The following is a 27,913-nucleotide window of genomic DNA, read 5'->3' on the forward strand; positions in this document are numbered from 1 at the left end:
ACGCTGCAAGTGTCATGCTAATTAATCAGAGTTACTGCAGTACAATGGACTCATGGGTTGCCAATGCACGTCATTCAAATTAAAACAACTTTTTAAAAAATGAAGAAATGTAAAATTATAACAAATCATTGCAAGTAACTAGCAAACCTCTTGAAAATCAGCTGAATTCTTTAAGGAATGTACTATGAAATGAAACATGAAGTACTAATGCAATTGCACATCAGTGTGATACTTGACTATAAAATGAGCAGAATCATCAGGGACCCATCTCATTTACTACATTGCACCTTGCATTAAAACCAATTAACTACATTGCAAAATAAATGACTACTGACAGTTACATTTAGCAACAAACAGATTTTGCAATCAGTCCAGAGTCAGAAGCTATTGTCATGCAATATTTATATCTTATGGTGTTCATTTCTACCCCACTATCCCCAAGTTATATAATAATCATTAACTGAATTAAACTGACATTTTCTAAACAGGTTACAGAAACTGTGTTATAATATCAACCTAACTGCTCAAAATATCAGGCTTCAATCTGTTATTTTGTTCTTCCAAGTGGAAGCTTCTGTCCTATAATTAAGTGGCAAGACCACGTTTACAATATTCTAATTTTACACAGCATTCCTTCAGTATTTAATTGATACACTGAATGGAACTCTCAAAATAATGCACACAAAAATAGAAGGCACCCCAAGAACACACACACAGTTGAATTACTAATTTGCTTTTGACTGAAGAGAGGCGATTGGAGGTGAGAGGTTGGGAAAATTTTAAAATGGCAATTTTAAAATGACATCATCAGTGCGAATTCTTCGCTTTGCCATTACATGCAACCAAATTACTTTTCTTGAAACAAGACTCAATTTTATAGCAACAAGACAAAAAATTAACAAAGCTAGAGATTAGAAGTACTCTGTAGGTAAATCAGATAAAGATCTAGATAAATTTCTTTGAGAATGAAGATTTTACCAATTAAAGTACAGATAAAGATGATCAAGTGCTTTTACCTAATAGTTTCCAGTATTGTGGAAGCACATGGTTCATGAAATGATATTTATGCAATGTAGGTATAAGGCTGAATAATTTAGTTATGCCGAAAGGTCAACAAGCTGAAGCGTTTCTCTGTCCACACTGACCTACTGAGTATTTCAGATTTCCTACCTCTTGCTTTTGAACAATAATATTTTTAGCCTGAAACACTTCATTCATTGCACAGCCCAACATTTCAGTACCCCTCAAAACGGCTCAATATTCCAGGATTATACCAGAATGCAAAGATAACCTTGGTTCCTTTTCTCTGCAGCAGCAAGTTTTCTTATACCTTCTCCCTTGCCTCCTCTGCCCTCACATCCAACATTAAGCGAGGAGGTCATGAACTTCCTATCAAGATAGAGACCATGTGATCAGTTGCTTCTGCCGTATCCCTCCCTTCCACTCATTCAACAGGCCAAACTTCCTCTAAAGCACCACCACCCCCAAGGCCCTGGATGTGAACTCATGTTCTTCTCCAGTTTCTCTTTTATCTCGCCTCATGTCCTCCTGCTTCCTCGATCCTTTTCCCACTAACCTGTTGGCGCCCAAATTCCCCTCAGGGTCCCCATATTAGCAGATATCATTAACAGTGCTCGCTCTTCAAGTGTTGTCCCTCTCTCCTTTAACTTTGCTGCCATCACCTCAAGAAACCTCTCAAGAAACCAACCATTGAGCCCAATGTCCAGGCAAACCACTTTGCCATCTTCAAAGACTTTGAAGTCTTTGGAGGATGAGGGGAGACTTAATAGAGGTGTATAAAATTATGAAAGGCATAGATAGGGTGAACGGTGGGAAGCTTTTCCCCGGGTCGGTGGTGACGTTCACGAGGGGTCATAGGTTCAAGGTGAAGGGGGGGAGGTTTAACACAGATATCAGAAGGACATATTTTACACAGAGGGTCGTGGGGGCCTGGAATGTGTTGCCGGGCAAGGTGGTGGAGGCGGACACACTGGGAACGTTTAAGACTTATCTAGACAGCTATATGAACGGAGTGGGAATGGAGGGATACAAAAGAGTGGTCTAGTTTGGACCAGGGAGCGGCGCGGGCTAATTGTTCTTTGTTTCTCGTTTCAAGGCTTCATTCTATGATCATCTTGCTGGTGCCAGTACAGAGCGAGACTGCGGATAGTTGGGAACCTGTCTCGGGGGCAGGGAATTCAGATGGTGTTCGTAAAGCAGAAGTGGAAATGAATAGGGTTGGGAAGCATTTTCTGATCAGGGCCAGTGTGATCTCCTGGACTCGTTTCGATCGCCTCAGGGGGTCGGAGAGGAATTTCCCAGATTTTTTTCCCCCCATATTGGCCCTGGGGTTTTCACTCTGGGTTTTCGCCTCTCCCTGGAGATCACGTGGTCTGGAATGGGGGGGGTGGGGGTGAGTTAATAGGTTGTGATGAACAAAGCATCGTAGCTGTGAGGGACAGCTCGGTGGATAGGATATTAGGATGTAGATAGGCTGGAAAATTGGGTGGGGATCCTGGATTCAGGATTCAATCCTGGACCGGGGAGCGGCGCGGGCGTGGAGGACCGAAGGGCCTGTTCCTGTGCTGTATTGTTCTTTGTTCTTTGAGTGTACAGTTGCCTCCAAAATCTGTGCCTCTCTCTCCTGGAACTCCAATTTGAATCCCTCCAGTCAGATTTCTGCTACTGCCAGAATGTTTTTTCCCCCAAAGTCACAATGATACCCTCCGTGATTGTGACAAAGGTAAAGTGTTCCTCAATCTCCTCTACTAATCTGCCATCATTGACACAGTTGATCATACTGCACTCCTCCAACAACTCTTCACCATTATCTAGCTGGTGGGACTGCTCTCACCTGATTATGTTATCTATCTAATTGTAACCAGAGTTGTTTTACTTTTTCACGGCATGAGGATGTTGCTGGCTACACCAGCACTTATTACCCATCCTGAATCACCCTTGAGGTGGTGGTGGTGAGTCACTTTTGTGACCGGATGGGTAATGGCAATATCAACAGTAACAACAAGAATCAAGCTTACTGGGAATTTTAGCCAAGTTACATTAGACACAGATGTAGGTCAGAGAAGACTGCAGCAACTCATGACCTGTCATGTGAGCTGTGATCTGACCCTGCCTGTGTTGACCAATAAGGATGGTCGTTTGGACTGATGCTATACATCCCAGAGCCACTGTTACCATATATGGTGAGGCTATGTAATTTACATGCTACTTGATATAAACATTGGGGAATTGTTTACGAGTAACTCCACTGGCCAAAATCAAACATTGTGACCATTTTCCAGTGGTATCATTGGCTGAGTGCCAGAAAACCTTCTGGAATAATGTGCAAAGTTTAGGATAAAAGATGTACTTTGAGTCTTTGTTCTCAGCGGAAACTCGAGAATCACAATAGCAACGTATGCCCTTAAGATCATCTTCAGAAGACAAAGGAAGTACGAGGAAGATGCATACCCAAGGTAAACCTGGCCAATTTGTTCACGCAGGTGGTATTTGTTTTCAGTCAAAAGTTAAAGTCAAATGAGTTAAAATTAGATTTAAAGTTAAACTAGAGTGAAAAGAGTTAAAGCTAAATGAATTAGAGTGAGTGAGTTGAAGTGTTGCAACTAATGTAGATTTATGCTGAGTATTGGTACCTAAAGCATTAATTGAAGAGAAAGGTTTTAAGTAAAATCTGAGTCGACTCTCTGTTCTTTTGTTGTGTCATACAAGGGGAAAGTATCTGGGAAAAAGTTTTAAGTATTCTAGTCAGATAACACCTTCTTGAATCGTGACAGATCTTATGGTGTAGGTACATCTACAGCGCCATTAGGGAGTTCCAGGATTTTGACCCAACTACTGTGAAGGAACAGTCATATAGTTCCAAGTCAGGATGGTGTGTGGCTTAGAAGAGAACTTGCAGGTGATGGTGTTGCCATGCATTTACTGCCCTTGTCCTTCGACATAGTAGAGGTTGTAGGTTTGGAAAGAAACCTTGGCGAGTTGCTGCAGCATCTTGTAGATGGTACACACTGCCACTGTGCATCAGTGGTAGGGGGAGTTGATGTTCAAGGTGGTGTTGAATGGATGTTAATCAAGTGGACTGCTTTTTCTTGCATGGTGTCAAGCGTTTCAAGTGTTCTTGGGAGCTGCACTTATCCAGACCAGTGAAGAGTATTCCATCACACTCCTGATTTGTGCCTTGCAGATGGTGAACAGGCTTTGGGAGTCAAGAGGAGAGTTACCTGCCGCAGAATTACCAGCCTCCAACCTGTTCTTGTACTCTCAGTATTTATGTGGCTGATTCAGTTCAGTTTCTGGTCAATGGTAACTGCCAAGATGTTGACAGTGCAGGATTCAGCGATGGTAACGCCATTGAATATCAAGAGGAGATAGTTGGATTCTCTCTTGTTGGAGGTGGTCATCATCTCACACTTGTGTGCCACAAATGGAATGAAGATAAGTCATTGATGAGGCAGCTGAAGATGATTGGGCCCCAAGACACTACCCAAGGATCATTTGGACCCAAGGTTAATGAAGGAAGTAATAATGGGCCTTTAATTGTGTGGCTAAAAACTGTTACCAGCAAGAATATAGTCAGCTAGAGTGTCTATATTTTTCAAGAGAATCCTGTTCAACAAACAATGAAATGAACCAAAAACCTCTTGTGCCAATCGTCAGGTTTCAGACTATATCTCAAGTACAATTCTCCTTTAATATTTCAGGCTATATATACTTACTGAGTTCCTAAATGTTTAAATATATTTCTGTACAAGGATATCATACACATTATACTTATTGTCTGATATCTTAATTCTGTTCCAATTCCAGGAAGTGTTTGTCATTACAGTGGCATATTCTTAGTGTCAAAGAGTACATTCTTTAATCTGGGCTGTATTTTAGGATTAAGCAGCTTTGGGACAATTGGCAAAAATGACGAATGAATTAATAAATTGCAAGCTTCCCCAACAGTGATATGGGAAATTTATGTGCTCAAGTTCTGGAGCTCGGCTTGAATCATCTGATTTATAGATGAGTGCTATCAATTAAACTAAGCTGACATGCAAAACATAGTTTCTGCACATAAACAAGTAACAACACAATACATTTTATAATTGGGGTGAATACAAGAACTAAAATACTGTTTTTGTTGGTTGGACTAAAATTTACCACTATTTTTCTCTGTAATTTGATTACTCTTACCTCCAACTGCTCATCTTCCAAGAGCTTTATAACTAGCCATCTTACATCTCGGACTGCCTGTTCATTGTCCAAAAAAACAAATAGGTTGTAGAACACCATGGTTTGAAGATAGGTTAGAACAGTGTATTTCGCATGCCATGAACTGCTCTCGGAGGTCTGTGAAAATAAAAACAAACAATTCAAATTATATAAATTGCTATAGGAGAGAAATAAAATGAGTCGAGTCTTGGAGACCGTGTTGAACTTCAAGAAAAGTTTTTATTCTACATGCATGAGGGAGAGATGGACTCCAGCCTGAAATCTCAGATTGCCTGTGAGTCCTCTCTGACCCTGGCAGATTGTAAGAAGTCTCACAACACCTGGTTAAAGTCCAACAGGTTTATTTGGTCACACAAGCCATAAGCTTTCGGAGCGCTGCTCCTTCATCAAGTGATGAAACTTCATCACTCACCTGATGAAGGAGCAGCGCTCCGAAAGCTTGTGGCTTGTGTGACCAAATAAACCTGTTGGACTTTAACCTGGTGTTGAGAGACTTCTTACTTGTGCTTACCCCAGTCCAACGCTGGCGTCTCCACATCCTGGTAGATTGGTACAGGTTATTATACTTTTTCGAATCACAAAGGTTTACATTAGTATATTAATTCCTCGAATTGGATACAAAATGGTTCTTCTAATCCCGTTACACAGACTGCATTGTTCAGTACAACTTCGTTTATCAGTGCTCTGGACAGTTCCGTTTACCCGATGATAATGTCAAAGCGTTATTTGCCCAACCGATTTACAACGATGTGTTAAGCATTCCCCCCCTCTGCTAGGTGATCATGTTTTACAGAAGACTATACCCTCCCTATATGGAGCCTGGCTGTCTTAATGCCGATTCTCCCATTGTCGTGATAATTCGGAATGATCTCCTGTGCATTAGAAGTTGATAGCATGTGTTAATCATTATCTGTCGGCAGAGTAGGCCTCTAGCTGTCTGCATTAACCCTTTCCTTCCCTCTGATGGGGCCTGGCTCTCTCGGCTTGCTCTATGTAGCCCTGCATGCATTACACTGAAATTAAATAAAATATGAACGGACATATAAATTAAAATAAGACCCAATCCCTGATATTGCCCTACAACAATTGATAACATAGATTTCTGCAATATAAATAGGCAGCCAAAGTGCAAAAATTAACAAATTCTAAGCACAATAGTTGTCAAAAATCCTACAATCTGATCATTTACACACAAATCAGTTAATTCCACAGCAATCCAAAAGGTACTGTCCACACAGGTCATAACTTTACAGTTATCTCATCCAGTTGTGAATGGCAGTGCGCAACTAACTAAATAGGAGGAGATTCCATGAGCATCTTCAGTGATGATGGACTCAAGACAATTCTGAATTCCATTTGAACGTAGGGCACTCAACTTCTAACTGCAGCCTAACTATTGCTATTTTTATGGCTTTGCTCTGTTCATAATACCCAAGATTCTTTATACTTTTACAACAACCATTTAACTAAGTTTATTTAACTTTCAAAGACTGGTGTTCCTGAACTCTTAAATCTTTACTCTTGAACCTTTGAAAGTATACAATGAATTGAACATCTCCACTCCTTTACTTCAACCTTCCACTGCTTACAATTTAGTGCAGAGAAATGAGCAGTATAAATTAATGAGTACACTTTTACAATGCCAAGATAACAAGACATTCAGAGAATATACAGACGTAGCAACAGTGATAATCAAATATTTCATTATAATAATACTCCAAGGTACAATGAGGGAATGATGCAAAAACAGAATCTATTTATAAGAACAAAAGAAATAGGAGCAGGAGTAGGCCACGCGACACCTTAAGCCTGCTGAGTCATTCAATATCATGACTGATCTTTGACTTCAACTTTGCCTTCCTGACTGACCCCCATTTTCCTTGATTCCTCTCGAGAACAAACATCTATCTCAACCTTGAACAAACTCAACAACTGGGCATCCACAGCTTTCTGGGATAGCAAACTACAAGGATTCTCAGTTCTCTAGTGAAGAAATTTCTCCTCATCTCAATCTTTAAAAATCAACACCTTATTCTGAGACTGTTTCATTGAGGTCTTGACATTAGCCAAGGAAATAGCCTGTTAGCATCTACCCTTGATGTGGAGATGTCGGCATTGGACTGGGGTAAGCATAGTAAGAAGTCTCACAGCACCAGGTTAAAGTCCAACAGGTTTATTTGGTAGCACAAGCCACAAGCTTTCAGCGCGCTGCTCCTTCATCAAGTGAGTCGGAGTTCTGTTCACAAACAGGGCATATAAAGACACAAACTCAATTTACAAAATAATGGTTGGAATGAGAGTCTTTACAGGTAATCAAGTCTTAAAGGTACAAACAATGTGAGTGGAGAGAGCATTAAGCACAGGTTAAAGAGATGTGTATTGTCTCCAGCCAGGACAGTTAGTGAGATTTTGCAAGCCCAGGCAAGTTGTGGGAGTTACAGATAGTGTGACATGAACCCAAGATCCCGGTTGAGGCCGTCCTCATGTGTGCGGAACTTGGCTATCAGTTTCTGCTCAGCGATTCTGCGTTGTCGTGTCATGAAGACCGCCTTGGAGAACGCTTACCCAAAGATCAGAGGCTGAATGCCCGTGATTGCTGAAGTGTTCCCCAACAGGAAGGGAACACTCCTGCTTGGTGATTGTCGAGCGGTGTTCATTCATCCGTTGTCATAGTGTCTGCATGGTTTCCCCAATGTACCATGCCTCAGGACATCCTTTCCTGCAGCGCATCAGGTAGACAACGTTGGACGAGTTGCAAGAGTATGTACCGTGTACCTGCTGGATGGTGTTCTCACATGAGATGATGGCATCCGTGTCGATGATCCGGCACATCTTGCAGAGGTTGCTGTGGCTGGGCTGTTTGGTGTCATGGTCACTGTTCTCCTGAAGGCTGGGTAGTTTGCTGCGGACAATGGTCTATTTGAGGGTGCGGTTGTTTGAAGGCAAGAAATGGGGTGTGGGGATGGCCTTGGCGAGATGTCAGTCTACATCAATGACATGTTGAAGACTCCGGAGAAGATGTCGTAGCTTCTCTGCTCCGGGGAAGTACTGGATGACGAAGGATAGTCTGTCCGCCGTGTCCCGTGTTTGTCTTCCGAGGTAGTCGGTGTGGTTTTTCGGTGTGGCTTTTCGCTGTGGCGCGTTGGAACTGTCAATCAATAAGTCGAGCGCCATATCCTGTTCTTATGAGGGCATCTTTCAGCATCTGGAGGTGTCTGTTGCAATCCTGCTCATCTGAGCAGATCCTGTGTATACGGAGGGCTTGTCTGTAGGGGATGGCTTCTTTAATGTGTTTAAGGTCGAAGCTGGAGAAGTGGAGCATTGTGAGGTTATCTGTGGGCTTGCGGTACCGTGAAGTGCTGAGGTGACTGTCCTTGATGGAGATGCGTGTGTCCAAGAATGCAACTGATTCCGGAGAGTAGTCTATGGTGAGTCTGATGGTGGGATGGAACTTGTTGATGTCATCATATTGTTGTTTCAGTGATTGCTCACCATGAGTCCAAAGGAAGGAAATGTCATCGATGTATCTAACGTATAGCATCGGTTGAAGGTCCTGTGTGATGAAGAGTTCTTGTTCGAACCTGTGCATGAAGATGTTGGCATATTGAGGTGCAAATTTGGTCCCCATGGCTGTTCCATGTGTCTGGATGAAGAATTGCTTGATGAAGGTGAAGACATTGTGGTCCAGGATGATCCGGACCTTCAGAGCACTCTCCGCGCTCTCGTCCCACGTATTCTCCACGTTGGAGATCTCTACGGCCTCCCGAAGATACACAAGGCCAACACACTCGGCCGTCCCATCGTATCAGGCAATGGGACCCTCTGCGAGAACCTCTCCGGCTACGTTGAGGGCATCCTGAAACCCATTGTACAAAGAATGCCCAGCTTCTGTCTGACACTACGGACTTCCTACAGAAACTCAGCACACATGGAGCAGTTGAACCAGGAGCACTCCTCGTCACAATGGATGTCTCAGCACTCTACACCAGCATCACCCACGACGATGACATTGCTGCAACTGCCTCAGTACTCAACGCCGACAACTGCCAATCTCCAGGTACAATTTTATAACTCATCCGTTTCATCCTGGACCACAATGTCTTCACCTTCAACAACCAGTTCTTCATCCAGACACACAGAACAGCCATGGGGACCAAATTCGCACCTCAATATGCCAACATCTTCATGCACAGGTTCGAACAAGACCTCTTCACCACACAGGACCTTCAACCGATGCTATATGTTAGATACATCGATGACATTTTCTTCCTTTGGACTCATGATGAACAACCACGGAAACAACTATATAATGACATCAACAAGTTCCATCCCACCATCAGACTCACCATGGACTACTCTCCGGAATGGGTTGCATTCTTGGATACACGCATCTTCATCAAGTACAGTCACCTCAGCACTTCACTGTACCGCAAACCCACGGATAACCTCACGATGCTCCACTTCTCCAGCTTCCACCCTAAACACGTTAAAGAAGCCATCCCCGAGGTACAAGCCCTCCGTATACACAGGATCTGCTCAGATGAGGAGGATCGCAACAGGCACCTCCAGACGCTGAAAGATGCCCTCACAAGAACAGGATATGGCGCTTGACTCATCGATCGACAGTTCCAACATGCCACAGCAAAAAACCGCACTGACCTCCTCAGAAGACAAACACGGGACACGACGGACAGAGTACCCATTGTCGTCCAGTACTTCCCCGGAGGAGAGAAGCTACGACATCTTCTCCGGAGTCTTCAACATGTCATCGATGAAGACGAACATCTCGCCAAGACCATCCCCACACCCCCACTTCTTGCCTTCAAACAACCGCACAACCTCAAACAGACCATTGTCCGCAGCAAATTACCCAGTCTTCAGGAGAACAGTGACCACCACACCACACAGCCCTGCCACAGCAACCTCTGCAAGACATGGAGGATCATCGACACGGATGCCATCATCTCACGTGAGAACACCATCTACTAGATACACGGTACATACTCTTGCAACTCGGCCAATGTTGTCTACCTGATATGCTGCAGGAAAGGATGTCCCGAGGCATGGTACATTGGGGAAACCATGCAGACGCTATGACAATGGATGAATGAACACCGCTCGACAATCACCAGGCAAGACTGTTTTCTTCCTGTGGGGGAGCACTTCAGCAATCACGTGCATTCAGCCTCTGATCTTCGGGTAAGCGTTCTCCAAGGCAGCCTTCATGACACACGACAACGCAGAATCGCTGAACAGAAACTGATAGCCAAGTTCCGCCCACGAGGACGGCCTCAACCGGGATCTTGGGTTCATGTCACACTATCTGTAACCCCCACGACTTGCCTTGGGCTTGCAAAATCTCACTAACTGTCCTGGCTGGAGACAATACATATCTCTTTAACCTATGCTTAACCATCTCTCCACTCACATTGTCTGTACCTTTAAGACTTGATTACCTGTAAAGACCCGCATTCCAACCATTATTTTGTAAATTGAGTTTGTGTCTTTATATGTCCTGTTTGTGAACAGAACTCCGACTCACTTGATGAAGGAGCAGCGCTCCGAAAGCTTGTGCTACCAAATAAACCTGTTGGACTTTAACCTGGTGTTGTGAGACTTCTTACGGAGCATCTACCCTGTCCAGTCCACGTAGGATCTTATATGCTTCTACAAGATGACCTCTCATTCTTCTAAATTCAATAAAGTATAGGTTCATTCTACTCAATCTCTCATCATAGGAAAACTCTCATGTCAGGAATCAAATGGAAGGATCCATCACTGTGCTGCTTCCAAGACAATTGCCTTAGATAATAAAACAAAAATTGTACAACGTATTTCAGCAGTGATCTCACCAATTGCAGCAAGACTTTCTTATTCTTGTGCACCACCCATCTTGCACTAAAGCCCAACATATCATTTGTTTTCCTAATTGCATGCTGTCCCTGTAGTTAGCTTTCTGTCTTTCTTGTACAAGGACACAAATCTCTTTGAACATCAACATTTAAACGTTTCTTAATGTTTAAAAAAATTCCCTTTTCTATTTCCCCACATTATATTCCACTTGCCACCTTACTGCTCACTCATTAACCATTCCAATTCCCTCTGCAGTCTCTTTGTGTCCTCCCCAAAGTTTACTGTCCCCCCATCTGACCTTGTATCCTCAGCAAACTTGGATATAATACTCTCTTAAATATAATACTTCATCCATGTCATTATATTATGAATTGTTGAAATACCAGCACAGATTCTTTTGGCACCCTACTAGTTGCAACCCTTCAACTTGAAAATGTCATTTATCCTAACTCTCTGCTTTGTTTGTTAACTCATCCTCTATCCATATCAATATATTATCCCTTTACCTTGCAGAGTAACTTTAAATGTGGCACCTTATCAAAGATGTTTTGGAAATTCAAATATACTTCATGCACTGTTTCCACTTATCTGTCCTGCTAGTTACATCCTCAAAAAACTTAATTTAAGAACCAAGTTTTTCTTTTATAAAGGTAGTGTTAAGAAATAAGGCGATAACCGTTACTACTGTAAATACATTAGATACAATCAAATGGTGCAAGACCAAGGAAGAATGAATCAAATTACAGAAAAATATAAGAATTATGAGAATGGGCTACTTTAATTATCCCAAAGATAAATTGAGATAGCAAGAATGTAAATAAAGGAGGAGGAAGAGCTTCTACAATATGTCCACAATTGTTTTACAGATTATTAAGTTTTTAGTTCAATGGGGAAGACAGTACTGGATCTAATTGAAAGGAAAATAAAGCAAGGACACCACAGGGTAAGTAAATTCAATATAAACATTGAGAGTGAACACAAAAGATAAAGGGGTTTGACTGGAAAAGGGTAACTTCAACAATATTAAAAACAATAACAAGGCTAGATAAAAGATTAAAAACTGTTTGATAAGACATGAACAACCATTGAAAAATTTGCAATCACGAGATATTTGCTATCTAGAACAACAAAAGTCAAATGTGTAGCGTTCATTTTCACAGTGCTACAAGTACTGTATTTCTCCCAAAATGGTGTTGCAGCACGTGCATGTGTTTCTGGTGCTGGCTACGCCAGACATCATTTTGTTGAGGGTATCAACACGCACAGTAACTGTCTGCTAGAGGTATGCAGGGTTGACAGATCCTGACATCAATCAGTATGTAATGTTTATCTAACACCAGTGCTGTCAATTTGGAGCTCAACCCTCCAGCAAATGCCTGGTCTTAATTTTGTACAGCTGAATACTTGTTCAGCAACAATAAGGGCACTCTGCGACCAGCACTAAAGAGATAATCAATTACTTGCAGGTTAATTGCTAATTGATTTCTTTGGTCTTTTGGCTAAGATCAAGTGTTGGATCAACTCCAAGAGATCGGATTTTACAGACAGCTAATGGCTCTTGCTGCAACTGCAGAAATATTTGGTGGTTTCCAAATTTTAAACAGAGTTCTTTAAGTTGTTTATGCTTACAGGAATTGGTGTAGCATGTGTAGTACTTGAGAATCATAGGACGGCTACAGCACAGAAGGCCATTCAGCCTATCATGTCTGTGCCAGCTCTCTGCAAGAGCAACTCACTTGGTCCCATTTTCCTGTCTTTACCCTGTACCCCGGAAAATTATTTCTTTTCATACAATTAACAAATTCTCTTTTAAAAGTCACAATTGAATCTGCCTCCTTCACATTCTCAGGCTGTGCATTCAGATGCTAATCACTCGCTGCGTAAAAAAGATTCTCATGTCGTCGTTGCGTCTTTTGACAATCATCTGAAATCAATGTCTTCTGTCTTCAATCCTTTTTAAAATTACCGATTGAAATTCTTGCCAATTGCACTGGTACTATGACCAATATTGTGCTTGGTGATATACTAATATGCTTGAGTAGAAACTTGTAGTGGGAAGGAGTGAGAAAAACACTAGGATACAATATGCACTGATAGCACCTAAAGCAGAAACTCTACCCAGATTTCGCACAACTAGATATTTTGCTTTCTGCTTTGTAAAAGTCAAACTGTATCTAACAAATAGTTATTTGAGAAAAGACAGTATAAAGGAAGTACAGTGTGTGTTTTGAATATGGGTTTTCAAAAGGGATCAGGTAAAGAACCAAATTAGAGGGCTGTTAATGAAAGTATGAGCCATAGTATTAGAGAAAACATGGCAATAAAGGTGGGAATTTAATTGTCAATGGGAATTATGTCAAAAACTCTCCAAAGATTGGAATCTTACCAAGCACAAAGGAAGATGGTTGTGATTATTGGAGTTCAATCGTCTCAGTTCTGGGCCATCACTGCAGGAATTCCTCAGTATAGTGTCCTAGGCCCAACTATTTTCAGTTGCTTCATCAATGATTGTCCTTCAATTATAAGGTCAGAAGTGTGGATGTTCTCTGATAATGGCACAATGTTTAGCACCATTCGCAAATCCTCAGATACTGAAGGTGTCATGTTGATATGCAACAAGAACTGGACAATATTCAGACTTGGCCTGATAGTGGCAAGTAACATTTGTACTACACCCTGGACCACCTAGATAACAATGACACCTATGTCAGATTCCTATTCGTAGACTACAGCTCAGCCTTTAACACCATTAGTCCTACAAAACTCATCTCTAAACTTCATGGTCTGGGGCTCAGCTCCTCCCTCTGCAACTGGATCCTAGACATCCTAACCCACAGACCGCAGTCAGTACTGATGGGCAACAATACCTCCTCCACAATCATCCTCAACATCAGTGTTCCGCAAGGCTGTGTCCTCAGCCCCTTACGATACTCCTTATACACCTCTGACTGCATGGCCAAATTCCCCTCCAATTCGATTTTCAAGTTTGCTGATGACACCACCATTCCGTTGTGGGTCAGATCGCAAACAATGACAAGGCACAGTATAGAAAAGAGATAGAGAATCTGGTAAACTGGTGCAACGACAATAATCCCTCCCTCAATGTCAACAAAATGAAGGAGCTAGTCATCAACTACAGGAAGCGTAATGGAGGGCATGCCCCTGTCTACATCAATGGGGACGAAGTAGAAATGGTTGAGAGGTTCAAGGTTTTAGGTGTCCAGATCACCAACCACCTGTCCTGGTCCCTCCATGCGGATGCTACAGTTAAGAAAGCCCACCAACGCCTCTTCTTTCTCAGGAGACTAAGGAAATTTGGCATGTCCGTGACAATTCTCATCAACTTTTACAGATGCACCATAGAAAGCATTCTTTCTGGTTGTATCACAGCTTGGTATGGCTCTGTCCAAGACAGCAATAAACTACAAAGAGTCGTGAATGAAGCCCAGTCCATCACTTAAACCAGCCTCCCATCCATTGACACTGTCTACACTTCCTGCTGCCTCCGAAAAGCAGCCAGCATAATCAAGAACTCCGCGCACCCCGGATCTACTCTCTTCCACCTTCTTTCATCTGGAAAAAGATACAAAAGTCTGAGGACATGTACCAACTTCTTCCTTGCTGTCCTCAGACTTTTGAATGGACCTACCTCGCATTAAGTTGATCTTTCTCTACAACTGAGCTATGACTGTAACACTACATTCCGCACTCTTTCCTTTCCTTCCCTATGTATGATGTGTTTTGTCTGTTTAGCGCGCAAGAAACAATACTTTTCACTGTATACTAATATATGTGAGAATAATGAATCAAATCAAAAACACAAGTGCCAGGAAATGACCATTTCCAAAAAGAGAGAATCTAACCATTTCTCCTTGAAATTCAATGGTATTACCATCACTGAATCCCCCTCTATTGACATCCAGAGGGCTACCATTGACCAGAAACTGAACTGGACCAGCCATATAAATACAGTGGCCTGCAAGAACAGCTCAAGAGGCTGGGAATTCTATGGTAAGTAACTCACCTCCAGACTCCCAAAGACTGTCCACCATCTACAAGGAACAAGTCAGGATTGTGATGGAATACTCTGCACTAGTCTGGCTGAATGTAGCTCCAACAACATTCAAGAAGCTTGGCACCACTGGATAGGAAGCTGGTTAGGTGGATTGGCCATGCTAAATTCTCCCCTTATCCATACAGTATTGAAAACTGATTGATTTACAGGGTTGGAAAATAGCACCATACTTTTGACCAACATACTCATTTATAAGCCCCCAAGACTCTACTGCCTAAGACAAGGATAGACGGTGCTGCTCCAAGTCACACACCAACCTGTCGGAAAATGTGTTGTTATTCCTTCAGCTTTATTGGACTTTCACAGCTGATAGTCGTGAGTCTGGTTGTTCACCACACAGACAGCGGCACTTCGAGAAGGTGGCTCAGCATCAACTTCAAGTGTAGCTAGGCAAGGAATGTTGGCCTTGCCAGTGACATTCACATCCCATGAAATAATTAACTTGATCCACTAGTTATCAGAAGCCAGTTTCATCTGAAGAATGCCCTTTGCACATTGGCATTTACCTTAATTTGTTGGATTTTGTTTCTTGAGAGAACGGAAGTTTTGCCCTAAATAGCAAGGCTTCTTTATGGTCGTTGTCTGTTACTAAAATCTCTCGTGTTAAGAACAGCTGAAAATACGCAATTTACCTGTTTTATAACATCTAGCACCATAAACACTTGCTGGGGATACAGCAATCCCTGAGACATGAGTGATAAACACATCTTTGCATCCCGTTTGAGTTCATCATAGCTCTCATCATTTTCCACAGGAGCAATCTAAATTTAAGAAAAAAGGAAATATAATTTACAGTCTCAATTTAAATATTCAAGTAAACATAACTTAGAATGTCAACTGGACAGATTAACTTAGCATGAAAAATATCATAAATCAAACTGATACTTAATGGAAAGCTAATGCTTACCAGAGAACTAAATTTCCTCTGAATGAACATGGGCAATTTTTTTATTTTTTTTTAGAAAACACCACTTCATTGAAAACTTAAATGCTAAAACTTGATGGGAAATTAGCCTTACAAGTGATGATGTTTACTTTCAGTGTTCCATTGTGAATTGGTTGAAGCAACGAGGCAGTAAAATATCAGGCATGAACCTGAAGCAGAGAGAAATGACAGCAATAGTTCAAGCATATATCCAGATTTGTTTAATCAAACAGAAGTAGTTCACGCCAAATAAAGTGGTTCTGACAAGATTTGGAGCACTAGAATGCAGGCTGAGAAGATGAGTTTGATATTTCATTGCATTCAGTCTAGATTTGAACTGTATACATTGGGAAAGGGCTGGATGGAGGTCACAGGCCAAATGGGAAAAAAACTGATGAAATTTCTTGACTGGGCAGTACCTTGTGCTTGCAAATGGGGAGAAAGGGCATTGCCAGAGAGGGGTCATCTGTTCTTTCACAGCAGAAACATGAAACCAAATAAATGTCAAATTAAATGTGATTTGTCCTGTATGGCATTAAGGTGGTTAAAACATATTCTTAAATGTGTACGGTAAATTAGAACTTAATACAAACACTAAAACTACAACACACCTTGAATAAAAGTGGCATAAGATGGAGCTGCTCGGCAACTGCTGTAGAGAATGACCTTCCTGCACTTGCCATTAACCACTTCAGCACTGTGCAGCAAAACAAAGCATGTAGTTAGTTAGAATGTCAATATCTTCACTATTTTCATTGACATCTTAATTTTACATAACAAAATAATAAAAACGTACTCTACTTCAACAAAACAAAGTTTTTTGCATTCATCAGAATTAAGAACAAGCCTGTCCTGCTAAACAGTAAGAAGTCTCACAACACCAGGTTGGTGTGCATTACAACCTATGAAATAAAATATGTAATAGACTAACAAAATGCCTCACTACAAGAACTATTGAGATGATTTATGTTTTCAAGCAATAGCATTTCATTAAGATTAAGCAACATTATTTGTCAGCATAGCGATCAAACTATAAAAGCAAAAACTAGTGAAAAGTTTTTGTTCAAAATAAATCAATTTTAAATGCTAGGTGTCCCATGTACCCAACATGAAGTTTTTGGAATTTTAAGCGCAAATGTAGTTTTCACACCATTATAATTGGTCAATTTTATTGAAGCACTATCATTGATCTTTGAAGTAAAAACTATTACACACTTTATTGATATTGAAAGATAACTAGCCTCACAGAATATTTGTGATGTTGTTTACTTATTACTTTAAAAAAAAAACCAAATAACTACCTGGCTCATTCCCACCCAGATTCTTTCACTGCAAAATTATGATGATTTTTTTTGCTCCACCTCCCTCACTGGATTTTGATTATTTGTCTAAGATACATTTATTTGTTTATCTTTCTGTCCTGGAAGCCTTCCTTCCATTCCCCACCACCTAGAGTGAATTTGTAGTTCTTGTAGAAATTATTGGTGCATTTTTGCTGAGGAGAATATTGCGCATGCTCAACAAAGACAGGCAGAGGGGTTTAGGGAAGAAATTCCAGAGTTTAGGGCCCAGGAAGCTGAAGGCGTGACTATCTACGTTGGAGCAATTAAAATCAAGATGCTGAAGATACTTCAGTTGAAGGGTACAGTTGTCTCAAAAGGTTGTAGGACTGGAGGAGATTAGAGAGATAGGGAGGCAATGGAGAATATTTAATGTCCAATTTTGTATAGTAATAGTGCTACAAAGTTTATTTTACTGCATTAAATACCCTTGGAATTCTCTACCTCAGAGGACTGTGGAAGCTCAGCCATTTAATATGTTCAAGACAGAGATGGTTAGATTCCTATATTTGATTTGATTTATTATTGTCACATGTATTAACAGAGTGAAAAGTATTGTTTCTTGGGCGCTATACAGACAAAGCATACCATTCACAGAGAAGGAAACAAGAGATGCAGAATGTAGTGTTACATTCATAGCTAGGGTGTAGGGAAAGATCAACTGAATGCAAGGTAAGTCCATTCAAAAGTCTGGCGGCAGCAGGGAAGAAGCTGCTCTATCAAGTGGATAGAGCTGTGAAGAAGGCCTATAGTGTGTTAGCTTTTATTAACAGGGGGTTGGAGTTTAAGAGCAGTGGGGTTATGCTGCAACTGTACAGGACCTTGGTGAGACCACATTTGGAATATTGTGTGCAGTTCTGGTCACCTCACTATAAGGAGGATGTGGAAGCGCTGGAAAGAGTGCAGAGGAGATTTACCAGGATGCTGCCTGGTTTGGAGGGTAGGTCTTATGAGGAAAGGTTGAGGGAGCTAGGGCTGTTCTCTCTGGAGCGGAGGAGGCTGAGGGGATACTTAATAGAGGTTTATAAAATGATGAAAGGGATAGATAGAGTGAACGTTCAAAGACTATTTCCTCGGGTGGATGGAGCTATTACAAGGGGGCGTAACTATAGGGTTCGTGGTGGGAGATATAGGAAGGATATCAAAGGTAGGTTCTTTACGCAGAGAGTGGTTGGGGTGTGGAATGGACTGCCTGCAGTGATAGTGGAGTCAGACACTTTAGGAACATTTAAGCGGTCGTTGGACAGGCACACAGAGCACACCAGGATGATAGGGAGTGGGATAGCTTGATCTTGGTTTCAGATAAAGCTCGGCACAACATCGTGGGCCGAAGGGCCTGTTCTGTGCTGTACTGTTCTATGTTCTATTGAGTCAGTTGGTACGTGACCTCAGACTTTTGTATCTTTTTCCCGATGGAAGAAGATAGAAGAGAAAATGTCCGGGGTGCGTGGGGTCCTTAATTATGCTGGCTGTTCTGCCGAGGCAGCGAGAAGTGTACTCAGAGTCAATGGATGGGAGGCTGGTTTGCGTGATGGATTGATATGTTAGATATCAAGGGATTTGGGGTTATTGCGGGAAAACGTCACTGTTGTAAAAGATCAGCAATCATCTAATTAATGGCAGCAAGGTAGCAGAGTTCTAATGGAGGCAAATAATGATGGCTTCTATTTGCTTAATTTAAGAAACGTTAACTCATTTAATACAATTTTAAATAGAGGAGGGACTGAAGCTAAGGACAGAGAATGTAAACCGAGAAATACTATTAATAGTGAAGAAGCATCAAGAAAGGTAAAGTGGACATGGCTGGTTGAGGAGGAGGAAGCGAACATGATGCCGAGAAAGAGCGTGGGTAAAAGCAAAATGCTGCGGATGGTGGAGAACTGAAATAAAAAGAGTTAACTCTGTTTTTCTCTCCACAGATGCTGCAAAATCTGCCGAGTACTTCCATCACTTTCTGTTTGTATTGTAGCTAGAAGCAAAGGTTTGGGTGAAGTGTGAAGATCCCTTGAAGCCGAGCGCACGTGCAGCATACAGCAAACATGATAATACTGTGATGCTGTTTACAAACTGTCACCTTTAAGTTACCACTTGTGTGCAACTGCACAGAAAGATCATCAGTGCACATTGAAATAAACAGGCCACGCTCAAGAAAGAAAATTTAGAGGGAGCATTTGCGCAGAGCAGCAGCCAAAATGTGCAGGCAAGAGAGAGAGGAAGATTTTAAAGTTACATGGACCAGCAGTAGAGATCTAGGATAGGAGCTGATATCGATGTTTCTGAAGCCTGCTTACTGTCTCTCTCAACAGGATTCATTAGCGGAGTTTAAGAACCAGATAAGTTTATCAAATGTTCCTAAAGGAAGCACAGAACTGTCACCTTAATATTTTAATACACAATCAGCATTTGTTGCTCGTGGCCATTAGCACTCCCAAGTGCAGATACAATGGACACGGGATATCACTCGTTAAAGTCAACTGTAGATCAGGCATAACACTATTGAATTTAAGTCCCATTATGTTTGACATCTTCCTGTCCTTCAATCTTCAGACATTATATAATGTTTAATGCAATGACAATTTAAAAGGTATTAATAAACAGTGTCACAACTGCAACGTACAGAAAAATTATCCGTTAACAGAAAATGAGTCACAATGTCGATAGTCTGCTTGTAGAGCATTGAAAGAACTCATTCATTGTCTATATAAGGATTAGCCCTCGCAGACTTCAACAGGCACAGCTTCACCCTAGAAGAATAATACACTGTTTGCATATTGTATACAGCTTACTGCCCCAAACATTTCATTATCCAAGTTAGGGTGCCTGAAAAGGGACAGGCAAGGTTAACCAATTCTCTATCTTAGCAGCTGACAATTCCAATTATACTTCAGACAATAAATTATCGATAGAAGATTGCCTCCTGCCTACCTGTTTTCAGAAGTTTAATAGCCTGGGTTCTTTCATCTTGTTCCCCAACACCATTTTCCTCAACAATGTGATTTTGTATCTCTTCATCAATTTCCATAAGTGGCTTAAGTTGCCCTAAGATACGACTGGTGAATTCAGAGACATGTGGTGACAGAGTTGGATTTGAATTTGGTAGGGTGATGTCTATCATGAATAAATACGTTAGAACGCTATGGAGAGAATATTTGAGAAGTAAAATTAATAAAAGAATGTGTAACAAAATTGCTACAAATTATAGGCATCATAACAAAACTCTTGAACTTCAGTGGTATTTAACAAATTAAAGGATTTTGGAATTACTAATGTAGAGCAGTTGGGAACACAAATTTGTTTGGTTGTTTTATCAAAAAGAAAACATATGTTTCAACATTGATCCATATTGGTAGCAGTGATTGAAATTTATTCAGCACATGCAAGACTTGACATGTTGCAATATTTGATCAGTGGTTTACAATATACAGAGTTACATTGCCCTATTTATGTCTTCGGTAAAAGTTGTGGTACCAAATTCCTGCACTCCCTGGCCCAATCCATTGACTTGCCCTTTGTGACTCAAAGTCTTCTACATCTTCTATTTGGACCTGCTTTATATAACCCTTTCTATAATGTGAAAACCACTAAATTTCACAAGGCCAATCATTAATTTGCAGCCATTGCCTTATTGCACTTCTAAAAAAAAAATTCATTTGTGGGACATGGGCATCGCTGGCTGGCTAGCATTTATTGCCCTTCCCTAGTTGCCCTCCAGAAGGGGGTGATGAGCTGCCTTCTTAAATCGCTGCAGTCCACGTGCTGTGGGTTGACCCACAATGCCATTAGGGAGGGAATTCCAGGATGTTGACCCAGCGACTGCGAAGGAACAGCAATATATTTCCAAGTCAGGATGGTGAGTGGCTTGGAGGGAATTTGCAGGTGGTGGTGTTCCCATGTATCTGCTGCCCTTGCCTTTTTTGATGGAAGTGATCATGGGTTTGGAAGGTGCTGTCTAAGGATCTTTGGTGAATTGCTGCAGTGCATCTTATAGATAGTACACACTCCTGCTACTGAGCGTTGGAGTTGGAGGGAATGGATGTGTGTGGAGAGCATGTACACAAGACCCTGGCTTTGCTCAAAGCCCCTATGTTTTCTGATAGCTAAATTTATCAGTGCAAATGTAGCAATGGACATCTTTTACACTAGTCTTTCCAGTCCAATGATTCTGGCTAGATGTCCTCCCTCAAAGCAGGACACCAGCCTTCCCCTCATCACATTTCAAGTCTACTTGCCCATAGGAATAACACTGACTCTGCTTGCTAGTCCATTCTTCTATTTTTACTGTTCTTCAATCTTAACTAACAATACTATTCATTACATTTTTCACCACTCCTGCCACCCCAATTTTCCTAGTGTTACCTATACCTGCAAAGCATAATGGTCACAAAGGCAAAACAACACAAATATATGTGTTTACACATTATTGAGATTATATGGTAGCAGTATTCTAACTGATAGATTTTCTAATTAAATACATCCTCATTAGCAACCAAATATTCCTCAACAAATTTATCTAATTTGATAAACTGAGACATTTAATAGTCATAGGGATCAAAAGATTTGATGCTAAATCATTGGTCTGAAATTGATTAGGTGGTATCATCCAGAATCGCAGTTGGAGTTTTACAAATTAGGTCAGTGCCTCTAGGCTATTCAATGGAGGGTGGGGGGGTACAGCCCCACAGTTGATTATGATCCAATGATTTATGTTAGAATGTGGCATAAGTGGTGGTAAGGAGAGAAAAACAAAAGGAGAGAGCAAAAAGGGAGGGAAAAAGGAAAGTGCAAAATAAAGTGAAGAAAAGAGGAGAGGGAAAGGAGGAGAATAAGAGAAAGGGTGTTGTTTGCAAAATTAATTCTTGGCATATGAGAAACACTGGCATTTATTGCCTATTGATAGTTGCTCTGAGAAATGGTGGGCCTACCTGCATTTTGAAGTTACTGAGTGAATGCATTGCTTGGCCACTTTAGAAAGCAGTTGAGAGACAATTGGCCAAGAATGACAGGTTTCCTTTTCTAAGGGGCATTAGTAAATCAGTAGAATTTTCAACATTTGCACGGTCACTTTTACTGACATCAGTGATTTGTTAAATCTCAAATCAAGTTGTTAAACTATTAACCTTCCAGTGACGATGAGTAATACCATGGACATCCGTAAATAAATGCTTATTAAAATTATTACACTAGCAGCATTATGCTAGCATCACAGTGCTATCAACAATTACAAGAGCTTCATTTCAAAATGATCATTGTAAATTCTGAACTAAAGACATTCTGGTCATGTGGTGGCACAATGGTTAGCACTGCTGCCTCAGCGCCAGGGACCCGGGTTCAACTCCTGGCTTGGGTGATTGTTGTGCAGAGTTTTCATGTTTTCCCAGTGTCTGCATGAGTTTCCTCTGGGTGCTCCGGTTTCCTCCTACAGTCTGAAAAATGTGCTGGTTAGGTGTTTTGGCCATGCTGAATTCTCCATCAGCGCACCTGAACAGGTGCCAGAGTGTGGCGACTAGGGGATTTTCACAGTAACTTCATTGCAGTGTCGATGTAAGCCTACTTGTGACACGAATAAATAAACTTAAATAGTAAAGATGGCTGTAGGATTCACGATAGCTCTTAAACCTGTACAATTTAATACTCAAACGTAGATTTAGGAAAAAATAAATCATATCCACAACTGTGTATAAATACACTATTAGCAATAGGATATTAAAATGTTTTCAAATCCTACCAAGTAAAATTTTGATAAGCACTCACCTTCCTATTCTTTCTCGCACATTTTTATAGACCTGTGAGAGTTTGGGCTCAAGGTATTGAAGGAGTCTATGCATCAGTTCAGGTACTCGCCATTCTTGCTGTGCCAAACCACCCTGTAAAACGTATAATCGGCTAACAACAAAACAAAGAATGTGAATTGGTAAATTATTGTTTTCATTTCTTGAAGATCGATGAAAGTGAACCCATAACATTTTCTTTATGATCACCATTACAGCATTATCATCCTCATTCCTTGATTGCATTTGACATGCATCATAGATTCATACAGTATTAATGGAGTCCATTTAGCCCATCATGTCTACTTTCGCACTTTGAAATAGCTACTCAATATGTCCCATTATTCTGCTCGTTCCCAATAACATAGAATCCCTACAATGTGGAAGGAGGCCCATTGAGTCTGCACCAACTCTCTGACAGAGCATCTTACACAGGCCCCCTCCCTGCCCTATTCCCTTAACCCCAAGAATTTACCCTACTAATTGGATGGCCAATCCACCTAACCTGCACATCTTTAGACTGTGGAGCACCTGGAGGAAACCCACGCAAACATGGGGAGAATGTGCGAATTCTACACAGACAGTCACTCAAACCTGGGTCCCTGATGCTGTGAAGCAGCAGTGTTAACTACTGTGCCAACCTGCCGCTCACAATAAGAATTTAAGCCCATTTTTAAAAACTCAAATTCTCTTCTCCCCTCAAAAATGGATTTATAAATCACCTACCATGCATCTGCGAATGATCCTCCTTCTCCACTCAACGGGGCCTCCATCAGCAACTCAAAAAGCCAATGGAGTTTCCGAGGGTCTCTACTCTCCTGTGAGAATAAAAAAATGTATTTTTATGATTCAATTCTCCTGTTCTCTTTCTTTTGATCTATTTACAGTATACCTGAAATAATGCATGAGAAAGTAATACAGTTGTTAATCTTACATATGTGTTATTCTAATTTGAATGAGAAAGGAATGGATGGTCTTTAAGTGGAGATGCCGGTGTTGGACTGGGGTGAACACAGTAAGAAGTCTCACAACACCAGGTTAAAGTCCAACAGGTTTATTTGGTAGCAAATACCATAAGCTTTCGGAGCGCTGCTCCTTCGTCAGATGGAGTGGAAATGTGCTCTCAAACAGTGCACAGAATCACAGAAATCAAGTTACAGAATACTAATTAGAATGTGAATCCCTACAGCCAGCCAGGTCTTAAAAGGTACAGACAATGTGGAGGAGGGAGCATTAAACACAAGTTAAAGAGATGTGTATCGTCTCCAGACAGAGCAGCTAGTGAGATTCTGCAAGTCCAGGGGCAAGCTGTGGGGGTTACTGATAATGTGACATAAATCCAACATTCCGGTTTAGGCTGTCCTCATGTGTGCGGAACTTGGCCAAGTTCGCATTCTAATTAGTATTCTGTAACTTGATTTCTGTGACTCTGTGCACTGTTTGAGAGCACATTTCCACTCCATCTGACGAAGGAGCAGCGCTCCGAAAGCTTATGTTATTTGCTACCAAATAAACCTGTTGGACTTTAACCTGGTGTTGTGAGACTTCTTACTGTGGTCTTTAAGTAACAGGGTGAAGGAGGGTCATATGGTGCATAAACACGGCATCAGATAAATAATTTGTCCATTTTACTTGCACTGGGATGAACGGATTGTGTCTGCATTGTAATTCAATGTACGGATTTGCACATAATTTCACTTACTCTGTATGTAATGTTATTCTCATCAGAACTATTTTTAAATGATAAATTTAATGGAAATTTTAATGGAAGTAATTTGAAGGAGGATGGATATACATTCTGGAGGAATTATAGAAAGTGAAAAATAAGACACTATAAAGAGAACACCTTGTGTTTAGCACATCAGTACAAATGTATTGATTTTAAATAATATTGATATACCATATTTTTGGTAGGCTAAAAATAATCACTTTCCCAACACTGCCCCATTCCAATCAAAATGTCAAGGCAAGATTAGATTGCTTTCTAGAATGGAATATCTGGAATGTTAAAATCCAAAATAATTCCATATTTTAAACCTCATGGTGTGGAATTATTTTGCTCAATTTATTAATTAAGAGAAAACACAAAAATGATTACAATGCTTTATCACAGCCCATTACAGATACATATAGTTTTGACTTTACTTTTGAACAGCACTTTGCTGAATGCATGCACAAGACCAAAAGTAGCCAGGAATCGTACTTTCAGATTGGTTCAATGGTAGCAATATTGCCTTAGAGTCAGAAGGCTGTACACATTCAAGGCCCATCCCTGGACTATAGCTCATAATCTAAGTAGGGCAATGCTAATCCTTCAGATTAGATGTTAAATTACAATGGCCTATTTGTTCAGGTGAATGTAATAGATCCCTTGATACTTCTTAACCAACATTTATCTCTCAAACATCACCAAAAGGGAATGACCAACGATTTATCTCACATTGTTTGTGAAAGCTTGCCGTGTGCTTAATTTGCTGCCCAATTTTCTTAAATTTTCTTCAATGATTATATTTCAAAAATCATTCATTGGCTGTGAAATACTTGAGTTTTCTGAGGATTGAAAGACACTAAAAAAAACATTTTCTCTTCTCAACTAATTCATGTCAAATAATTTCTTTGCAAATTACAGAAGACTTTGATAATGCATTTTGTTTTCAAAACTATTCCTTCAAACTGCAAACCCATATAGAAACTTCCACTTTGTCAAAATATAGCTTTTATTTAAATTTGCCTCAAATATTTGCATAAAGCACAAACAGTGTTATTTCATGGTTATCAAGGCCCAGTAATTACAGTGTAAAGGCAATATGTTTCTAAACAGGACCTTTTCACTCAGAATTAACCTTGTGAACATGCAGAAATTTAGTCCAGGTAGTTGCATTTTAGAACTATGTTATTATCTAGTTAATTTATTTAAGACTTACATGAAGATTTTACAGCAAATTAAACCAAAGGCAAATGCTAAATTCAAATGTATGCAAGCCTTACACAGTTCAGATAAATACATTGTCCACTTTACTTACACAAGCCGTGGCAATGCATGTTCCCCAGTCACTGTATGTCTCCACTGTGATGTTGGACAAGGCAATTCTCAGAAGGGGACAGAGAATTTTCCACAGCTGCTCCACCTAGTTCAAGGGGCCAAACATAATATAAAAACCATAAGCCTACATTCCAGCAACAGGAATATTGCAAATTAAGGCTGGATGGCATAAAATTAATAAAATTCCAGTTCCATCCTTAGCTACAAATCCCCACCACTTAACCAGCCCACATTTAAATAGGAAAAAAGTGCATTCTCTCTTGAAAAGAACATTATTTGTTGATTACAAAGGTGTCACATGTTGAACACAAGAGGTCATTTCGAGCAGAAAGAGAATTCAGTTAGTTTACTATCTCACATATTTAACTGGAAACTTGTTTATTGAAACAAGTTTGCCTTGAAATACAAAAGTGAATTTGTAAGCACCAGGGATGAGAGTGGCCGAAGACAAAAGGCTGTAACTTCAGAGCTCTGGGGCAGTGTAACCGGGGTCTACCCCAAAGATGCATTTGGGAACACCCCCCCCCCCCCCCCAAAAGTTCCCAGATAAGGCAATTACACAAAGTTCAAATTTACTTTGGGCAATTGCCCTGTAATGGGAACCATCCAAAAACGTGATTTAAATTGCAAGCTTCAGACGGTTTCAATTGACCCAACAACCCTCGTCCTCCTCCCATTGCCAGTCCCAACCCAACTCACCAAACCCGACTCTCAACCCCCCATCCCAACCCAACTCCTCTTACCCCCATCCCCAGGCCCAAACCCGTTCTCTTTCCCCCCCCGCCCCCCACCACCTCAACCCAAATCTCCCCACTTCCACAACCCTAAACCCGACCTGACGCCAGCAACCCCCCCGCCCATCTCAAAACCTGATCTGACTCTACCTGCACATATTATAGTGCACAAGGCAAAGTATTTTACAAACAACTTTATGTCAAAAGAGAAATCAGCAAAATCTTGGGCGATATTCATATCTGACCGTGTTCCACATGAGGATAACTAGATGGTCCGTGCTAAATACTGGGGAACAGCTATTTAATGACTACTGCAGTTGTTAGTGATTTAATTACTGGATTTGTTCACCTATTAACTACCTCAAGCAGGAATATTTGGACTGACAAACCTTTGAACCTCATCTGACACACCAGGAATTGTATCATGAGGTGAAAGCAGTTGGGATCATTTTAGGATTCTAAATGTAACAGTCGCCTGATTTGGTCAGGATTCTGACTTTCCAGTTTCCTCATTGTAAAGGAAGAAAATATGAACCCAGCTGATGTATCAGCAATACCCAAGTGATGAATACAGTAAGTAGTCTTACAACACCAGGTTAAAGTCCAACAGGTTTATTTGGTAGCACGAGCTTGTACATTGATTACCTGTTAAGACTCACATTCCAACCATTATCTTGTAATTGAGTTTGTGTCTATATATGCCCTGTTTGTGAACTGAACTCTTCACTCACCTGATGAAGGAGCAACGCTCCGAAAGCTCGTGCTACCAAACAAACCTGTTGGACTTTAACCTGGTGTTGTGAGACTTCTTACTGTGCCTACCCCAGTCCAACGCCGGCAACTCCACATCAAGTGGCGAGAGCAGGATAGTGCAGAACAATGATTCAACAGTCAAAAACTATAGTACAGCACAAACCCCCACCCCCAATCTGGCCAA

At 40.9% G+C, this 27,913-nt stretch overlaps 1 protein-coding gene across 2 annotated transcripts in view; it reads right to left on the minus strand.

The window, feature by feature from the left end:
- LOC144504497 (proteasome activator complex subunit 4-like) overlaps positions 1 to 27,913 on the minus strand; it is a 152,361-nt gene that overhangs the window by 12,485 nt on the left and 111,963 nt on the right. For both annotated transcript variants that reach the window (XM_078229852.1, XM_078229851.1), the window contains 7 exons: positions 26,223 to 26,327; positions 23,926 to 24,017; positions 23,183 to 23,314; positions 20,357 to 20,565; positions 16,703 to 16,788; positions 15,799 to 15,927; positions 5,200 to 5,355 (listed from right to left, as the gene is read on the minus strand). In XM_078229852.1, coding sequence (XP_078085978.1) covers positions 5,200 to 5,355; positions 15,799 to 15,927; positions 16,703 to 16,788; positions 20,357 to 20,565; positions 23,183 to 23,314; positions 23,926 to 24,017; positions 26,223 to 26,327 — 909 coding nt within the window. The remainder of the gene's footprint in view (positions 1 to 5,199; positions 5,356 to 15,798; positions 15,928 to 16,702; positions 16,789 to 20,356; positions 20,566 to 23,182; positions 23,315 to 23,925; positions 24,018 to 26,222; positions 26,328 to 27,913) is intronic.

The sequence above is a fragment of the Mustelus asterias genome, chromosome 15, assembly GCF_964213995.1.
Source record: "Mustelus asterias chromosome 15, sMusAst1.hap1.1, whole genome shotgun sequence".
Taxonomy (NCBI): domain Eukaryota; kingdom Metazoa; phylum Chordata; class Chondrichthyes; order Carcharhiniformes; family Triakidae; genus Mustelus; species Mustelus asterias.